Source organism: Nansenia antarctica, assembly GCF_963989245.1.
Source record: "Nansenia antarctica genome assembly, chromosome: 11".
NCBI lineage: Eukaryota > Metazoa > Chordata > Actinopteri > Argentiniformes > Microstomatidae > Nansenia > Nansenia antarctica.
This window is the reverse complement of record NC_137681.1, coordinates 32,625,393-32,641,486: the sequence shown is the minus strand read 5'-3', so window position 1 is coordinate 32,641,486 and position 16,094 is coordinate 32,625,393. Positions and strand designations below refer to the sequence as shown.

Here is a 16,094-nt window from a genome sequence, read left to right as displayed (position 1 = left end):
CGTGTAAAAAGCATATACATTGTATGAGTATTTGAATAAGATTTAGTTTGGTAACTAATAGTTAAATTGCATTGAAAGATAATCTTGAAATTGTTGTCTGAAAATAACATTATTGTGGAAAGCAAAGTATATGTTGTGAGACTAATCCCACAGGAGCGCTTTTTCCCCAGAAGAAAGGGCAAAGACTTGTTATACCCCTCCCCCTCCCTTTCTCTCTGTTCGTTTTCAAATAGACGCGCGCTCACACATGCAGAGCGTCCGCGCTCGTACACAAATACATTCCTTCATTCACGGGGCAGAAACGCCCTAGGGGGCTGCGTGTGATTGTTGCATTACTTATCTCTTACAGATAAAGATACATTCATTCACATAGACTGTAGTATTTATAAAGATAGAAAGATAGTGAATTGATCATCGGGGTATTTTAAATAGTTTAAAGGTACGGTTACTAGGAAAACAGAGGAGTTTACACGGGGAACGCGCGCATGCGCAAACCTTACACACACGGAGACTCAATTCATTTTCACACACAGCAGTGAGCGCGGAGCTCACTTTCGAACCCTTTCTTTCATTTTTCATTTTGTGATAAAGTTGTGATCGTTGAATCACGAAAGTTTAAGCATTGTTTGTTAGAAGTAAAGCTAGATTGTTGGCTTTTGATAGATTCAAAGGAAAAGAGGCCATTCGTGCGTGAGACAGGGCTGCTCTCCCTGACCAGAATCACAGCAGGGGCACAGCAGGATTTATCACCCCCAATAAAACGACTCTCTGCCTGCTTGCAGAATGTTGGTGAAATCATTTACAGTCATAGATTGATGTTTGTAAATGATTGTTCTATATTACATTACTTTAGTTAATTTAATTAATTACTAATTGGTTGAATAATAATTCAGATCATTCATTGTCTATTTCACAAAACAATTGATTGATTCCACAGGTTTGATCAAATGTCTGTGACAATCTAATGAAAAACCATTCTGAATAATCATTCTGTTGTTTGATAATTTGATAACAGATAATTGACTCCACAGGTATAATAATTCTAACTAACCATTCATTCCTTTCACTTAACAGTTGATTTATTTACAGGTTGTAATTAATATTTGTAAGTTACATCTTTTATTTTAGTTAGAGGGTCCACAGCTTTTGATTAGGAATAGCAGAATAGTTCGTGTAATGTTTAGACCACCTACTGCCACCTGGTGGTAGACTAGATACACTGTCAAGAGTCAAGACCCGGTCATGCGCAGTCGGGAGTCAGTCAATGCATATGCTGTAATGCGAGCACGTCGAATAACTAAAGAGTCCAATTGATATCCAGTGTGTGTCTCATCATTTATACATTATATTCTTGCTAGACGTCAGAATATCACAATGGCGACGAGGATTCAAAGTGGAAACGCCACCAGTGTCGATTTTTGAAGGAGGAAGAAGAAGAATCCGTCCGGAAAAGTCGAAGTGAGTAGTTAGCTAAGCTACCCAGGCTAACGATAGCATCATGCAGTCGGCATTTTCGGGCCACATGGCCATACAGCCATTCAACACAGAAACCGATCCCAGTTCGCTTGGAACGCGATGGAACAAATGGATCAACCGATTTGAAAATTACACCGTAGCCACAAACATCACTCAAGAAATAAGGAAGAGGGCACTGCTGCTTCACTTAGCTGGAGAGAGAGTCCATGATATCTACGACACGCTGGCTGACGACAGTGATGACTATGAAAACACAAAAACGAAGCTCCACGGATATTTCTCACCGAAAAAGAACACACAATACCTTGTGTACAAGTTCAGACAAGCCATACAGCTTCCCGGTGAGTCTTTAGACACATTTCATACCAGACTGAGGATGCTAGCTAAAGATTGTGAATTTGCAGATGCAGACAGAGAAATAGTCGCGCAAATAATACAGAGCTGTACCTCAACACGGCTGCGCAGGAGAGCGCTCAGAGAGCCAAACATGACTTTGACTAATATGTTAGACCTAGGAAGAATGTTAGAGATCTCTGAACAACAGGCAGAAAGCATAGAAGAGAAGGCTGTCACCGCAATCTCATTGACTGCCAAAGACGCCAATTGGCGTCTTATAGAATAGTAACGTTGACTGCTTATAGAATTTTTTTTTTTTTCGCGGGGATCGCGTTATTGACATGTTCTACACCTAGCGAGTGAATTTCAGACTTGGGTGTAATGTATTTCGGTCCCAGATGGGGGCAGACTAGTAGTTCGATAAAAGCCTGGAGAAGGAAGTGGCTTGCTGTGGGTTGTAGTAATGGCGAAACGGATCAGGGTATGTGCCAAACGCGGCGCGGAGCATTGCGGCGCGGAGCATTGCGGAGCATCGCGGAGCATCGCGGCCATCGCGCGACTCGGATGATACAGAAAAAGTGCAGAAAAAAAAAAAAAGTTCTGCAGAAAAAGCTCGTTTTCTCTGTTTATTGGTCAAAATCAGGTGTTTTTGCTGAAACCACCCTATGTTCTACGGCCGATTTCTAAACACTCAAAGAGGCTAGAAACAAACTTTCTTTTTCTGATGAAAGAAGAGAGTCAAACGTTTTGGTAGATATGTTCAATGTTTATGTAGTCCGAAAAGTCAATATTTGGTGGGTCTTCAAAGTTCAGCGAAAATGCCCCAAAAGTCTGGCAGTGTGGAGCTCTCCGCCCTGAACATGGCTGGCAGTCAAAGAGTTAATGCACTGCATCTCAAGGGCGCCAAACAGCAACATGCAGCATACAGGCGCAAAGAGAAGAGCTTGCAATGTAGAAACTGTGGAGGAAATTATCCACACGAGGGTGACTGTCCAGCCAGAGGGAAGGACTGCAGGGCCTGTGGAAAGCCTAACCACTATGCCAAACACTGCCGTGGTCAGAAATTAGCACATCAAAGCCAAGAGGAAGACACAGCTCACTACAAGCAGCGGAGCACTAAGAAAGTGAACCAGGTGACAGCATGCTTCGAGACCAAATCAAGAGACTCATCAAGTGGAGACGAAAGGTATGTGTATGTAATCAACAGCACAAGTATACAGCAACCCCAGACCAACATCAAGCTGAATGGTGTCAGTGTTAAAATACTGATTGATTCAGGAGCAGCTGTCAACATAATTAATGAAGATGTGTTAAACACACTTGACCCAAAGCCTATGCTCAGCACAGCCATGATCAAAATATTTCCATATGGGTCCAACAACGCTCTACCTATCATTGGTAAATTTGCATGCAAAGTACAGGCTACTAACAAGCGGACAGAGAGTGTGTTCTACGTTCTCAGAGGCGACGCCGGACAATCTCTGCTCAGCTACGCAACTGCCAGTGAACTAGGGCTGATCCAGATCATCAATATGGTGAACACGCCGCCAGTGATGCCACCCAGTGGGCGTACTGTCGCAGATGAACTCGTGCAGAGCTACCCAGAGCTTTTCACCGGAATCGGAAAGCTGAAAGACTTCCAGGTGAAACTGCATATAGACCCCGACATCCAACCGACGTGCCAGCCGCACAGACGGGTCCCTTTCCATGTCCGTCAGAAGGTCGAGGCGGAGCTTCAGAAGCTGGAGAACGACGGTATCATTGAAACTATATCTGGACCAACACCCTGGGTTTCCCCGATCGTCACACCACCGAAGCCAAAAGACCCTGATAAAGTCCGAATCTGCGTTGATATGCGTCAGGCGAACACAGCAATTCAGCGAGAACGACATATCACCCCAACAATGGACGATGTAATACACGAGCTGAACGGTGCCAAGGTATTCTCGAAGTTGGACCTCACAGCAGGCTACCACCAGCTCGAGCTGCATCCAGAGAGTCGTTACATCACAACGTTCACAACACACCTCGGGCTAAGAAGATACAAACGCCTGAACTTCGGTATATCATCCGCCGCTGAAGTGTTCCAGAACGCCATCTGCCAGACGCTGCAAGGTATACCGGGCGTGAAGAACCTCAGCGATGACATCATCATCTATGGCGTCTCTCAGGAAGCACACGACGACACTCTGAGAGCAGTGTTTAAAAGACTGAAAGACAGTGGTTTGACACTCAATCGCAACAAATGCGAATTCAACAAGCAGCGCCTTGAATTCTTTGGGTTCATTTTTTCTGCCGACGGGATTTCTACAGATCCAAAGAAGGTGTCAGCCATTCACGACGCCAGCGACCCCAAAGACCCAGGTGAGATCAGAAGTCTTCTGGGCATGGCCAACTACTGCGCCAGGTTCATAAAGGACTACTCAACCATCACTGCACCGCTCCGTGGGCTCACGAAGAAGGACGCTCCGTGGCAGTGGGGCAGTGATCAAGCTACGGCACTCCAGACGCTCAAGGACAGCCTGACGAGCGACACAACAATGTCATATTTCGATCCCAGGAAGGAGACGGAGCTCATTGTTGATGGAAGTCCGGTGGGGCTAGGCGCCATCCTCTGTCAGAAAGGAGGAGGGGGAGAGAAGCGCATCATAGCCTACGCCAGCCGCGCACTCAGCGATGTAGAAACGAGATACTCGCAAACAGAACGTGAGGCCCTAGCCATCATCTGGAGCTGCGAACATTTTCACCTGTATCTGTATGGACATCCATTCACCATGGTAACCGACCACAAACCATTGGAGATGATATGGAATAACCCGAGATCAAAACAACCTGCACGGATCGAGAGATGGGGCCTCAGACTACAGCCGTACAACTTCAGAGTGGAATATAGAAAAGGAGCTGACAATCCAGCTGACTACATGTCTAGACACCCCCTCCCGGTACAGTCGTCACAGAACACAAGAGCATCCAAGGTTGCAGAGGAGTACGTTAACTTCGTAGCACTTCAAGCAACACCCAAGGCGATGACACTACAAGAGATACAGCGAGAGACATTGAAAGACACAATCCTGCAACAGGTCAGTGCACACATCATAAATGACTCATGGCGTTTCATCACAGACCGCTCACCAGGTGCTGCTGCACTGAAACCATACAAGCTCGTCAGTGATGAACTCACAGTGTCCACAGGTAACGACATCATACTGCGAGGCACCAGGATTGTCATACCTGCAGCTCTACAGCAGAGGGCGCTGCAGATTGCTCATGAAAGCCACCAGGGCGTAGCTAAGACAAAGGCCCTACTCAGAGAAAAGGTATGGTTCCCTACCATAGACCAACAGGTAGAGACCATCACCAAGACCTGCCTCCCATGTCAAGTGAACACTCCAGTCACCCAGACCGAACCACTCAAAATGTCTGAGCTGCCAGACGCACCATGGCACAGTGTTAGTGCTGACTTTTATGGCCCACTCCCATCGGGAGAATATCTGTTAGTTATAGTCGATGACTACACACGATACCCAATTGTTGAGGCTATTCGATCTACCTCAGCAAACACAGTCATACCAGTCATGGACAAAGTCTTCTCCATGTTTGGAATCCCAAGAGTTGTTAAGACTGACAACGGACCTCCTTTCAACAGCAACCAGTTCGCTGAGTTTGCCAACTACCTAGGGTTCAAGCACAGGAAGATAACACCTCTATGGCCACAAGCTAATGCCACAGCTGAGAGATTCATGCGCACCGTCGGGAAAGTAATCAGAATCGCCCAGATGCAGAGGATGCCATGGAAACAACAGCTGCACGTCTTCCTGCGTGAGTACAGGTCCACTCCCCACAGCACGACGAACACGTCACCTGCCGAGTTACTATTCCAACGGAAGATGACCACCAAGCTACCCTCAGCAGACACAATCACCATCCCTGCTGACGAAGAGATACGCAGAATCGACAGAGAGGCCAAGGCAAAGATGAAAGCTCTTTCAGATGCTCGACGACACGCTACGCCTTCTAACATCAAGCCAGGAGACACCGTCCTGTGTCGTCAACCAAAACAGAACAAGCTTACTACGCCTTACAACGCAGAGCCGCTCACAGTCATCGATGTCAAAGGTTCCATGATAACAGCTGGAAGAAGTGGTTACACCACCACTAGGAACAGTTCATTCTTTAAGAAGATTGTCCGAGACAACCCAGACACTCTAATGGACTTAAGTTCAGAGGTCAGTGAGGAAGTAGGTCCAGCTACGCCTCCACCCGCACCTCCGCCGAGGTATCCAGTTAGGGAGAACAGACAACCTCCCGCATACCTGCGTGACTTCGATTAAAGAGCAGGAGTACCAAAGGACTGTTAACATGTTCTTCTGAGTTAACAATGTTCCAAGTTAATGGACTGTTTGAATGTTATACATCTATATAAATCTGAGAACAATAGACTGATTAAAGTAACACAAAAATGTATTTTGATTTGCTACTTTGTTGAGAGCCATGTTTTAGTTCAGGAACCAGTGTGTGCTAAATGTTATGCACTTTATCATTTATTAAAAAAAAGGAGTGATGTAATGTTTAGACCACCTACTGCCACCTGGTGGTAGACTAGATACACTGTCAAGAGTCAAGACCCGGTCATGCGCAGTCGGGAGTCAGTCAATGCATATGCTGTAATGCGAGCACGTCGAATAACTAAAGAGTCCAATTGATATCCAGTGTGTGTCTCATCATTTATACATTATATTCTTGCTACACGTCAGAATATCACAGTTCGTATTGATAGTTGAGCAGTAAAAGGGTTTTTATAGATCAGTGAATACTTAGGTGTTGACCAGCCTTTGTTGTTTAATAATTGTGTTGACCAGAACTGTAATTAGTATTGAATGAGTAATTAAGTGACATATATTCATAAACAATTAGGAAAAATATTTAAGTATAAAGTACTTACACAGAGATTAGATTTAAGTTAATACTGCACTGACATACACAAGAGGCAAATCTGTTATTCTGAGTTGTAGGGTTCTGTGTGGACAGTTAATACAGTTAAGTTAGACTAGCATCTGTTTAGCAGATACGGCAAAAGAAGGTGGGTTGTAAGAAAAGTACACCTTATAGAATATCTTCAGCATATTGAGCAGTATAAATCAATCAGCTTAAGATGGGGGCAAATTCAACGAAGATATTAAAAGATATTAGTGAACATAGTGGAATATTGGCTACTTTATCCCCTATGGCTATAGTAGAAAAAATGAATCCTCTTGTTAAGGTAATTAGCAAAATGTAAACGAAATGGAATAGTCATTGGGCAGACATTGAACAGCCGTGGCCGAAAGAGGGCACCTTCGACTTACGAGTTAATAGACATGACCATTTTTTTTGACACCAACCAATATCAGATTATACCAAAGCAAATCATTATTCCATCCCATAGGGGCTAAAGTAGTCACCAATGCTCATCATTCCAAACAGATGTACATAAATCAGCTATTGATATTTTATTACTTTACCACATTTTTCCTGTAGGATGATGGAGTAATTGACTTTGTAAATTATATTAATATTATAATAATACTCTATGCTATGCTATACCTATTCTAACATGTCCTATTCTCTGCAACCTTATGTACCCTAGGGTTGTCATATTGCACATAGTGTTATTGCACATTCATTTAAAGTGTCGCAGTTTGCAGGCTTGAAATGTACACATTTGTAATCATCATCATCATAAGTGATTATAAACAGCCTACCTTGCTGCTGGGAATGGAAGCATGTTGGTATGAACTATGGTAACTACAGTATGGTAGCCTAGTAGCTATCTTACTGCCCATCTGAGTGGAATACATGTTTCAATAGCCAAATCAGTTACAGAGATGCATATGCTTCATACATATGCTTGAGGGGAAACAAATGAAGGCTTGAAGATTTATCAATTGGATAATAACATTCCTAAAATCACCACTGGACAACCATAGGATGTATGTGTTTGTTTGTTTTGGTTCAGGGTGATTTTCTCTGCTAGTTGAATTGAGGTGTACCAACATTCAAATAAACAATCTTCAACTATTTTCAACTGCTTTCAGAGTATGACACATCCTTTGAGAGTTTACAATCTACACTTTCATAATGTGTAAAAAAATAAAAAAGGAAAGATGACCTTGCCGACTTTCCACCTTTCACCAGCCGCTGACACTCACATTGGTATGAAATTGTGCCAGTGATGTCATTGATGCATTATTTCATAAGGGAACATTTCAACCTCATGACTCACAATAACAGCAATCTGCCCACAGTGTGGGAATGATATTAGATAGTGATTATGATATTAGATAGTGATATTAGATAGTGATTATGATATTAGATAGTGATTATGATATTAGATAGTGATTATGATATTAGATAGATATTATGATATTAGATAGTGATTATGATATTAGATAGTGATATGAATGAATGAATGGAATGGTCTTTATTGTCATTGATATAGTACAGGTACCAAACAACGAAATTTGGGAGGGGGGGCTCCCCTGGAAAGAAAAAGAAAAACAAGAAGGGAAAGGAGCTGGTTTACATAAATAAAGGCTATGTACACTATCCACTATACTATACTGTACAAATAAAACACTGTGCTGTACTCTATGCTATGCTATACCTATTCTAACCTATTGCTTAACACGTCTTTATGATCTAATCATCACATAAACAAATAAGAGATTTGTTTAGATTTTGGTTGTCATGCTGATTACTATCCTTTCTATGACCAGGATAGGAGACGGACAGGATAGGAGACAGACAGGATAGGAGACAGAGGAGAGGAGGAGGAGACAGACAGGATAGGAGACAGAGGAGAGGAGGAGGAGGAGACAGACAGGAGGAGAGACAGAGGAGATGAGGAGACAGACAGGATAGGAGACAGGAGAGACAGAGGAGATGAGGAGACAGACAGACAGGATAGGAGACAGGAGGAGAGACAGAGGAGATGAGGAGACAGACAGGATAGGAGACAGGAGGAGAGAGCAGAGGAGATGAGGAGACAGACAGACAGGATAGGAGACAGGAGGAGAGACAGAGGAGATGAGGAGGAGAGAGGAGATGAGACAGACAGGATAGGAGACAGGAGGAGAGAGCAGAGGAGATGAGGATGACAGATGAAACACCAGAGAGCTGCTGGAGTGGTGCTTCTCTTACTGTTCCTCAGGGCTCTACTTGAGTGGTGCTTCTCTTACTGTTCCTCAGGGTTCTACTGCTGCTGCTGAAAATAACAATGCTAACCAAGTTGAATGAGAACTCAGATTGTACTCATTTTGTTTATTTTCATTTTATGTTGTGAAAGTCTATGCACCTTACCAGAATCTTTTGGTAGAACCCCCCCCCCCCCCCCCCCCTCCGACGAAACATGGGCTGGGCTCCGATGTATCAAGAGTCAAGACCCTAACGCCTCTGAGCAGGACAGAGAATCGCATGCCAGACAGGAGTAGGGGTCGTCACATCATCGAGTTAGAGGACAAACACAGTTCACTGAGACGCTAACAGCTTCAATCATCATGTCTGCTACCAAGGCAGCCAGAACAAACAGGCATTTATATTTGATGACTAAATCCAGAGAGAGAGAGAGAGACAGAGAGAGAGAGAGAGAGACAGAGAGAGACAGAGAGAGAGAGGGAGAGAGAGAGAGTTTTTATGCTTGGTTTTAATGCTCAACATGTGTAAAATAAAACAACTTAAAAAAGTATCACTTGGTCTTCGTTTGCTTTAAACATCAACACAACATCAAACTTAAACATGGTCACATGACTTTACATCAAACAGGATCACATGACTTTACATCAAACTTAAACATGGTCACATGACTTTACATCAAACATGTTCTGGACCGCTGGGGAGAACAACAACACACACACCTCCTACCCAGGTCACTCTGCCTCACCTCACTCCTCCTACCCAGGTCACTCTGCCTCACCTCACTCCTCCTACCCAGCTCACTCTGCCTCACCTCACTCCTCCTACCCAGGTCACTCTGCCTCACCTCACTCCTCCTACCCAGGTCACTCTGCCTCACCTCACTCCTCCTACCCAGGTCACTCTGCCTCACCTCACTCCTCCTACCCAGGTCACTCTGCCTCACCTCACTCCTCCTACCCAGGTCACTCTGCCTCACCTCACTCCTCCTACCCAGGTCACTCTGCCTCACCTCACTCCTCCTACCCAGGTCACTCTGCCTCACATCACTCCTCCTACCCAGGTCACTCTGCCTCACCTCACTCCTCCTACCCAGGTCACTCTGCCTCACCTCACTCCTCCTACCCAGGTCACTCTGCCTCACCTCACTCCTCCTACCCAGGTCACTCTGCCTCACCTCACTCCTCCTACCCAGGTCACTCTGCCTCACATCACTCCTCCTACCCAGGTCACTCTGCCTCACCTCACTCCTCCTACCCAGGTCACTCTGCCTCACCTCACTCCTCCTACCCAGGTCACTCTGCCTCACCTCACTCCTCCTACCCAGGTCACTCTGCCTCACCTCACTCCTCCTACCCAGGTCACTCTGCCTCACCTCACTCCTCCTACCCAGGTCACTCTGCCTCACCTCACTCCTCCTACCCAGCTCACTCTGCCTCACTTCACTCCTCCTACCCAGGTCACTCTGCCTCACCTCACTCCTCCTACCCAGGTCACTCTGCCTCACATCACTCCTCCTACCCAGGTCACTCTGCCTCACATCACTCCTCCTACCCAGGTCACTCTGCCTCACCTCACTCCTCCTACCCAGGTCACTCTGCCTCACCTCACTCCTCCTACCCAGGTCACTCTGCCTCACCTCACTCCTCCTACCCAGGTCACTCTGCCTCACCTCACTCCTCCTACCCAGGTCACTCTGCCTCACCTCACTCCTCCTACCCAGGTCACTCTGCCTCACCTCACTCCTCCTACCCAGCTCACTCTGCCTCACCTCACTCCTCCTACCCAGGTCACTCTGCCTCACTCCTCCTACCCAGGTCACTCTGCCTCACCTCACTCCTCCTACCCAGGTCACTCTGCCTCACATCACTCCTCCTACCCAGGTCACTCTGCCTCACCTCACTCCTCCTACCCAGGTCACTCTGCCTCACCTCACTCCTCCTACCCAGGTCACTCTGCCTCACCTCACTCCTCCTACCCAGCTCACTCTGCCTCACCTCACTCCTCCTACCCAGGTCACTCTGCATCACTCCTCCTACCCAGGTCACTCTGCCTCACCTCACTCCTCCTACCCAGGTCACTCTGCCTCACCTGCACTGACGTGGATCACATGACAGGTGATGTCACACAGACAGGTGATGTGACACAGAGACAGGTGATGTGTATCACATCACATGACAGGTGATGTAAGCATCACCATGGCAACCTCTCAGCAGTGTGTATCACACAGGACGGGTGAAAGCGTTACCATGGCAACTTCTCAGCAGTGTGTATCACGTGAGTGCGGTCTGCCAGAGAGCAGAGATAGAGAGAGAGACAGAGAGAGAGAGACAGAGAGAGACAGAGAGAGAGACAGAGAGAGACAGAGAGAGACAGAGAGAGAGAGAGAGAGAGACAAAGACAGAGAGAGAGCCAGAGAGTGAGAAAGGGAGAGACAGAGAGACAGAGAGAGAGCCAGAGAGAGAGAAAGGGAGAGACAGAGAGACAGAGAGAGAGAGACACAGAGAGAGAGAGAGACACAGAGAGAGACAGAGAGAGAGAGACAGAGACAGAGAGAGACATAGACAGAGAGACAAGTTAGACATCCCTATTCAAATCTGGCTCAAATTATTGGACTCCGTTATAGAACCCATTTTCCTCTATGGTTGCGAGGTCTGGGGTCCACCTGCCAACCAAGATTTAGCAAAATGGGACAAACACCAAATTGAGACTCTGCATGCAGAGTTCTGCAAATCCATTCTTCGTATCCAATGTAAAACACCAAATAACGCATGCAGCGCAGAATTAGGACGATACCCACTAATTATAAAAATTCAAAAGAGAGCGTTTAAATGTTACAACCACCTAAAAGAAAGTCACCCTGACACGCTCCACAACAAAGCCCTTACCCACAGAGAGATTCTAGGGAGATGCCGCCTCAGCCAGCTAGTTCTGGGACGCTCACAGTCACAAGCAGAGCCACCTATTAGACTAAACCAAATTATAAGAAAACAAAAAGAAAATTACCTGACACATTGGCAAGAATCAACCAAAAACCAGAGCAAATTGGAATGCTATTTGGCCCTAAACAGAAAATACACAGTGGCAGAATACCTGAGTACTGTGATAGACCCAAAACTAAGGAAATCCTTCACTATGTACAGACTCAGTGAACACAACCTGGCCATCGAGAAAGGACGCCACAGGCAGACCTGTCTCCCCAGACCAGACAGACTGTGCACCCACTGCACACAAAACCAGGTGGAAACAGAGCTACACTTCTTAACTACCTGCCAGCTGTACAAGGACATCAGGGACACATACTTCCCACTGATCAACAACATCCAGGGAGACTTTGAGGACTTGACCAATGTCGAAAGGCTACCATATCTGCTGGGTGAGGTACAGCAATGTGCAAACACAGCAGCAAGATTTGTTAGCTGCTGTGATAGAAAAAGGCAATCAAATGGGCTAAAACCACCATAAGAATTTAAATACGTTTTATTTCATTTATTTATTCTAGTATGTAATCTATTTGTAATCTATTTATTTGTAATCTAGTATGTAATCTATTTATTTATGTACATTACATTCTTTTTGTTTTAGTTTTTTTATCTTCACACAAAAAATTGAGAGAGAGAGCCAGAGAGAGAGAAAGGGAGAGACAGAGAGACACAGAGAGAGAGAGAGACGGAGAGAGAGAGAGAGAGACAGAGAGAGACAGAGAGAGAGAGAGAGAGAGACAGAGACAGAGAGAGAGAGAGACAGAGACAGAGAGAGAGAGAGACAGAGACAGAGAGAGAGAGAGACAGAGACAGAGACAGAGAGAGAGAGAGACAGAGACAGAGAGAGAGAGAGAGAGAGAGAGAGAGGTGACTCCAGTGCGTATGACTACGAGGACCACAATATGAGAGATACTTTTCTGTCATTTTTGCATTTTGGAATCACATGGAAACAAACAAACAAAAATCACATGGAAACAAACAAAAAACGATTTCCCAGCTCACTTGGACACTTGGTTGCATTGTTGGATTTTAGCTTCTTCTGAAATGCAATTGCAGCAACACAGATATCAGATAGGCACCCGAACCTTCCCCCAGGCATGTTTTAAAGAAGTCCATATTGACAGAACATGTCAGAGTTCCCAGCCACATCCCCTCTGGTTAGACAGAACATGTCAGAGTTCCCAGCCACATCCCCTCTGGTTAGACGTCCCTCCTAGAGGATTTCTCCTCTCTCTCTCAGGATCTCGACGGCATTTCCTTCATATCCAAGTCCACAGAAGTAAATGAGATGAAACAGCACCACCTTGTGGAGGATTGAAGAGGTTTCAAGGGGACGTGAGTGACACACTGATCTGTACCTCCTCATGTTCTGAAACATGAGGGAACATCCTGTGTGAGTCCAGCAGTTAGGACATGGAGAACACATTATTGTCCAATCCCCTGCTTCCAGTCCTCTTCTCTCTTCTCTCCTCTCATCTCCTCCAGTCCTGTCCTCTCCTCTCCTCCAGTCCTGTCCTCTCCTCTCCTCTCCTCTCTCTCCTCCAGTCCTGTCCTGTCCTGTCCTCTCCTCTCTCTCCCCTCCCCTCCCCTCCCCTCCCCTCTCCTCTCCTCTCCTCTCCTCTCCTCTCCTCTCCTCTCCTCTCCTCTCCTCTCCTCTCCTCTCCTCTCTCTCCCCTCCCCTCCCCTCCCCTCCCCTCTCCTCTCCTCTCCTCTCCTCTCCTCTCCTCTCCTCCCCTCCCATCCCCTCCTCCCATGAAGAGCATAATATCTGGTACCACTTCCCCTAGGAGCTGTTGTAGGATCTACCCCCCTTCCTCCCCTCCCCTCTCACCACTGTATGTGTGGGGGCTGTGTGTGTGTGTGTGTGTGGCCGGGGCGTGTGTGTGTGTACTGCGTGTGCAGCAGTGCGATGGCGTGTGGGGAGTCTTGGCCCAGCAGCCAGTCCTGGTAGAGGGTGTGCAGGGCAGCGTTGCATTCTGGGAGCTGGACGGGCAGGCTGGTGTAGGCCTCCTCCATCTGCTGGACCAGGGCCTTGTCCACCCGGCCCCCCGGCCCCCCCCCCCACCTCGCCCTCCGCCTGGCCACGACCGCTCACACAGCCTGGGGGAGAGGGAAGGAGGGGGGGAGAGGGAGAGAGAGACAGAGACAGGGAGAGAGAGAGAGAGAGAGACAGGGAGAGAGGGAGACAGGGAGACAGAGAGAGACAGAGACAGAGAGAGAGAGAGACAGAGACAGGGAGAGAGAGAGACAGGGAGAGAGGGAGACAGGGAGGAAGGGAGACAGAGAGAGAGAGAGACAAAGATAGACAGAGTGTGTGTGTGACACAGAGAGAGAGAGAGAGAGAGAGAGAGAGAGAGAGCAGGAGAGAGAGACAGAGAGAAAAAAAGAGAGAGAGAGAGGGAGAGAGACAGAGAGAAAGAAAGAGAGAGAGAGACAGAGAGAGAGACAGCGAGAGAGACAGAGAGAGAGAGAGGCAGGGAGAGAGAGACAGAGAGAGAGACAGAGAGAGAGAGGGAGGGAGGGAGAGAGAAAGACAGAGAGAGAGAGGGAGAGAGAGAGAAAGACAGAGAGGGAGAGAGAGAGAGTGAGGGAGAGAGAGTGACTTCATGAATGGTGTCATGATATCCAGTGCACCAGGAGAATAATGATAATAATAATAATAATAATAATAACAATAATAACAATAATAACTTTTTATTTGAATAGCACTTTTCCTGCAGATGTTGCAGCTCCAATCATTATATAATCATTGTTTTATTATTGAGTCATTTAAAGGCAATATTAAAAAGATGGGTTTTTAGTCTTGACTTGAAGATTCCATTCCAGAGGCCAGGACAGAGGCTCTGCTGCCATGGCAACGCTTTCCCAATCAAAAGTCAAAAACACGGGGCGCTTGGTGGCGGAGCACACTATCGGTAACTAACACACTAAGGCTTCAGCCATGGAATCGCAGGGTCCCCGGTTCCATTCTGGCTGGCAACATATCCTGCATATCTCCTCTCTCTTTCCTTCCTGGCGATCTCTATTGTTTCTATTCCAATAAAGCAGAAATGTCCTAAAAACATATATATAATAATAATAACTTTAATGCAGTTTACATTAGGGATGCAACCTCAGCACATATGTTCAAGTCAAGACTAAAACCCCAACTTTTTAAATATCACCTTTAAATGACTAAACGACACCATCAGATCTCAGAGAAGAGCGTGGAGACAGGCGGAACGCAGGTGGAAAAAGGACGGGCTGACCATCTCACTCGAGATTTTGAGGGAAAAGCAGAGGACCTATCAGAAGGTCGTAAAGACTGAAAGGGCTAAGTACTTTGCCACTCTCATCTCCATTAACTCACACAACCCCAGATTGTTATTCAGGACGATCAACACCGTTGTTCACCCCCCCCCTACCGTCATCCAGGATCCATCCCCGGCTAAGTGCGAGGAATTTTTATCCTTTTTTTCTGATAGTCACCAATATCAGAAAAAACATCCCGCACTCCACCAAGGACTTAGCCACCACACTGGGATGTTCATCCACGTTCTCCAGCTTCTGTCCCTTCACTCTACCAGCCCTATCCAAGATGGCCGCTGTACTGAAGCCGGCCTCATCGCCTCTGGACCCCATCCCTACCCCCCTCCTCAAAGAGGTGTTCGACACAGTAGGGCCACACATCCTCTCAATAATCAACAGCTCGCTGGCCACTGGCATTGTTCCGCCCACCCTCAAACAAGCAGTGGTACAGCCTCTCCTTAAGAAACCCAACCTGGACCCTTCCAACCTCAGTAACTACAGACCCATCTCCAAGCTCCCAGTCGTGGCCAAGCTCCTGGAAAAGGCTGTCCTCAGCCAGCTATGGCCCTACCTCCAACAGAACAACATCCTGGAGAAGTTTCAGTCTGGCTTCAGACCTGGCCACAGCACTGAGTCGGCACTTTTAAAGGTTTGGAACGACCTCCTCCTCATCGCAGACTCCAGGAAATGTGCTGCCCTGGTCCTCCTGGACCTCAGCGCAGCTTTTGACACCATAGACCAGGGGTGCTCACACTTTTTAGGCTTGTGAGCTACTTTTCAAATTACCAGCTCAACAAGATCTACCAACCAAATAAAACATATTGCCATTGCTGCGAACAC

The 16,094-nt window shown here is 46.5% G+C and overlaps 1 protein-coding gene across 1 annotated transcript in view; it reads right to left on the bottom strand.

Moving 5' to 3' along the window:
* Positions 1–13,793: 13,793 nt before the first annotated feature.
* Positions 13,794–16,094, bottom strand: part of narf (nuclear prelamin A recognition factor) — a gene marked incomplete at its 3' end in the record, with an annotated part of 22,566 nt that continues 20,265 nt past the window's right edge. Inside the window, 2 exon segments of the mRNA XM_080542591.1 lie at positions 13,794–14,027; positions 14,029–14,066. Of these exon segments, the coding sequence (XP_080398717.1) occupies positions 13,794–14,027; positions 14,029–14,066 (272 nt within the window).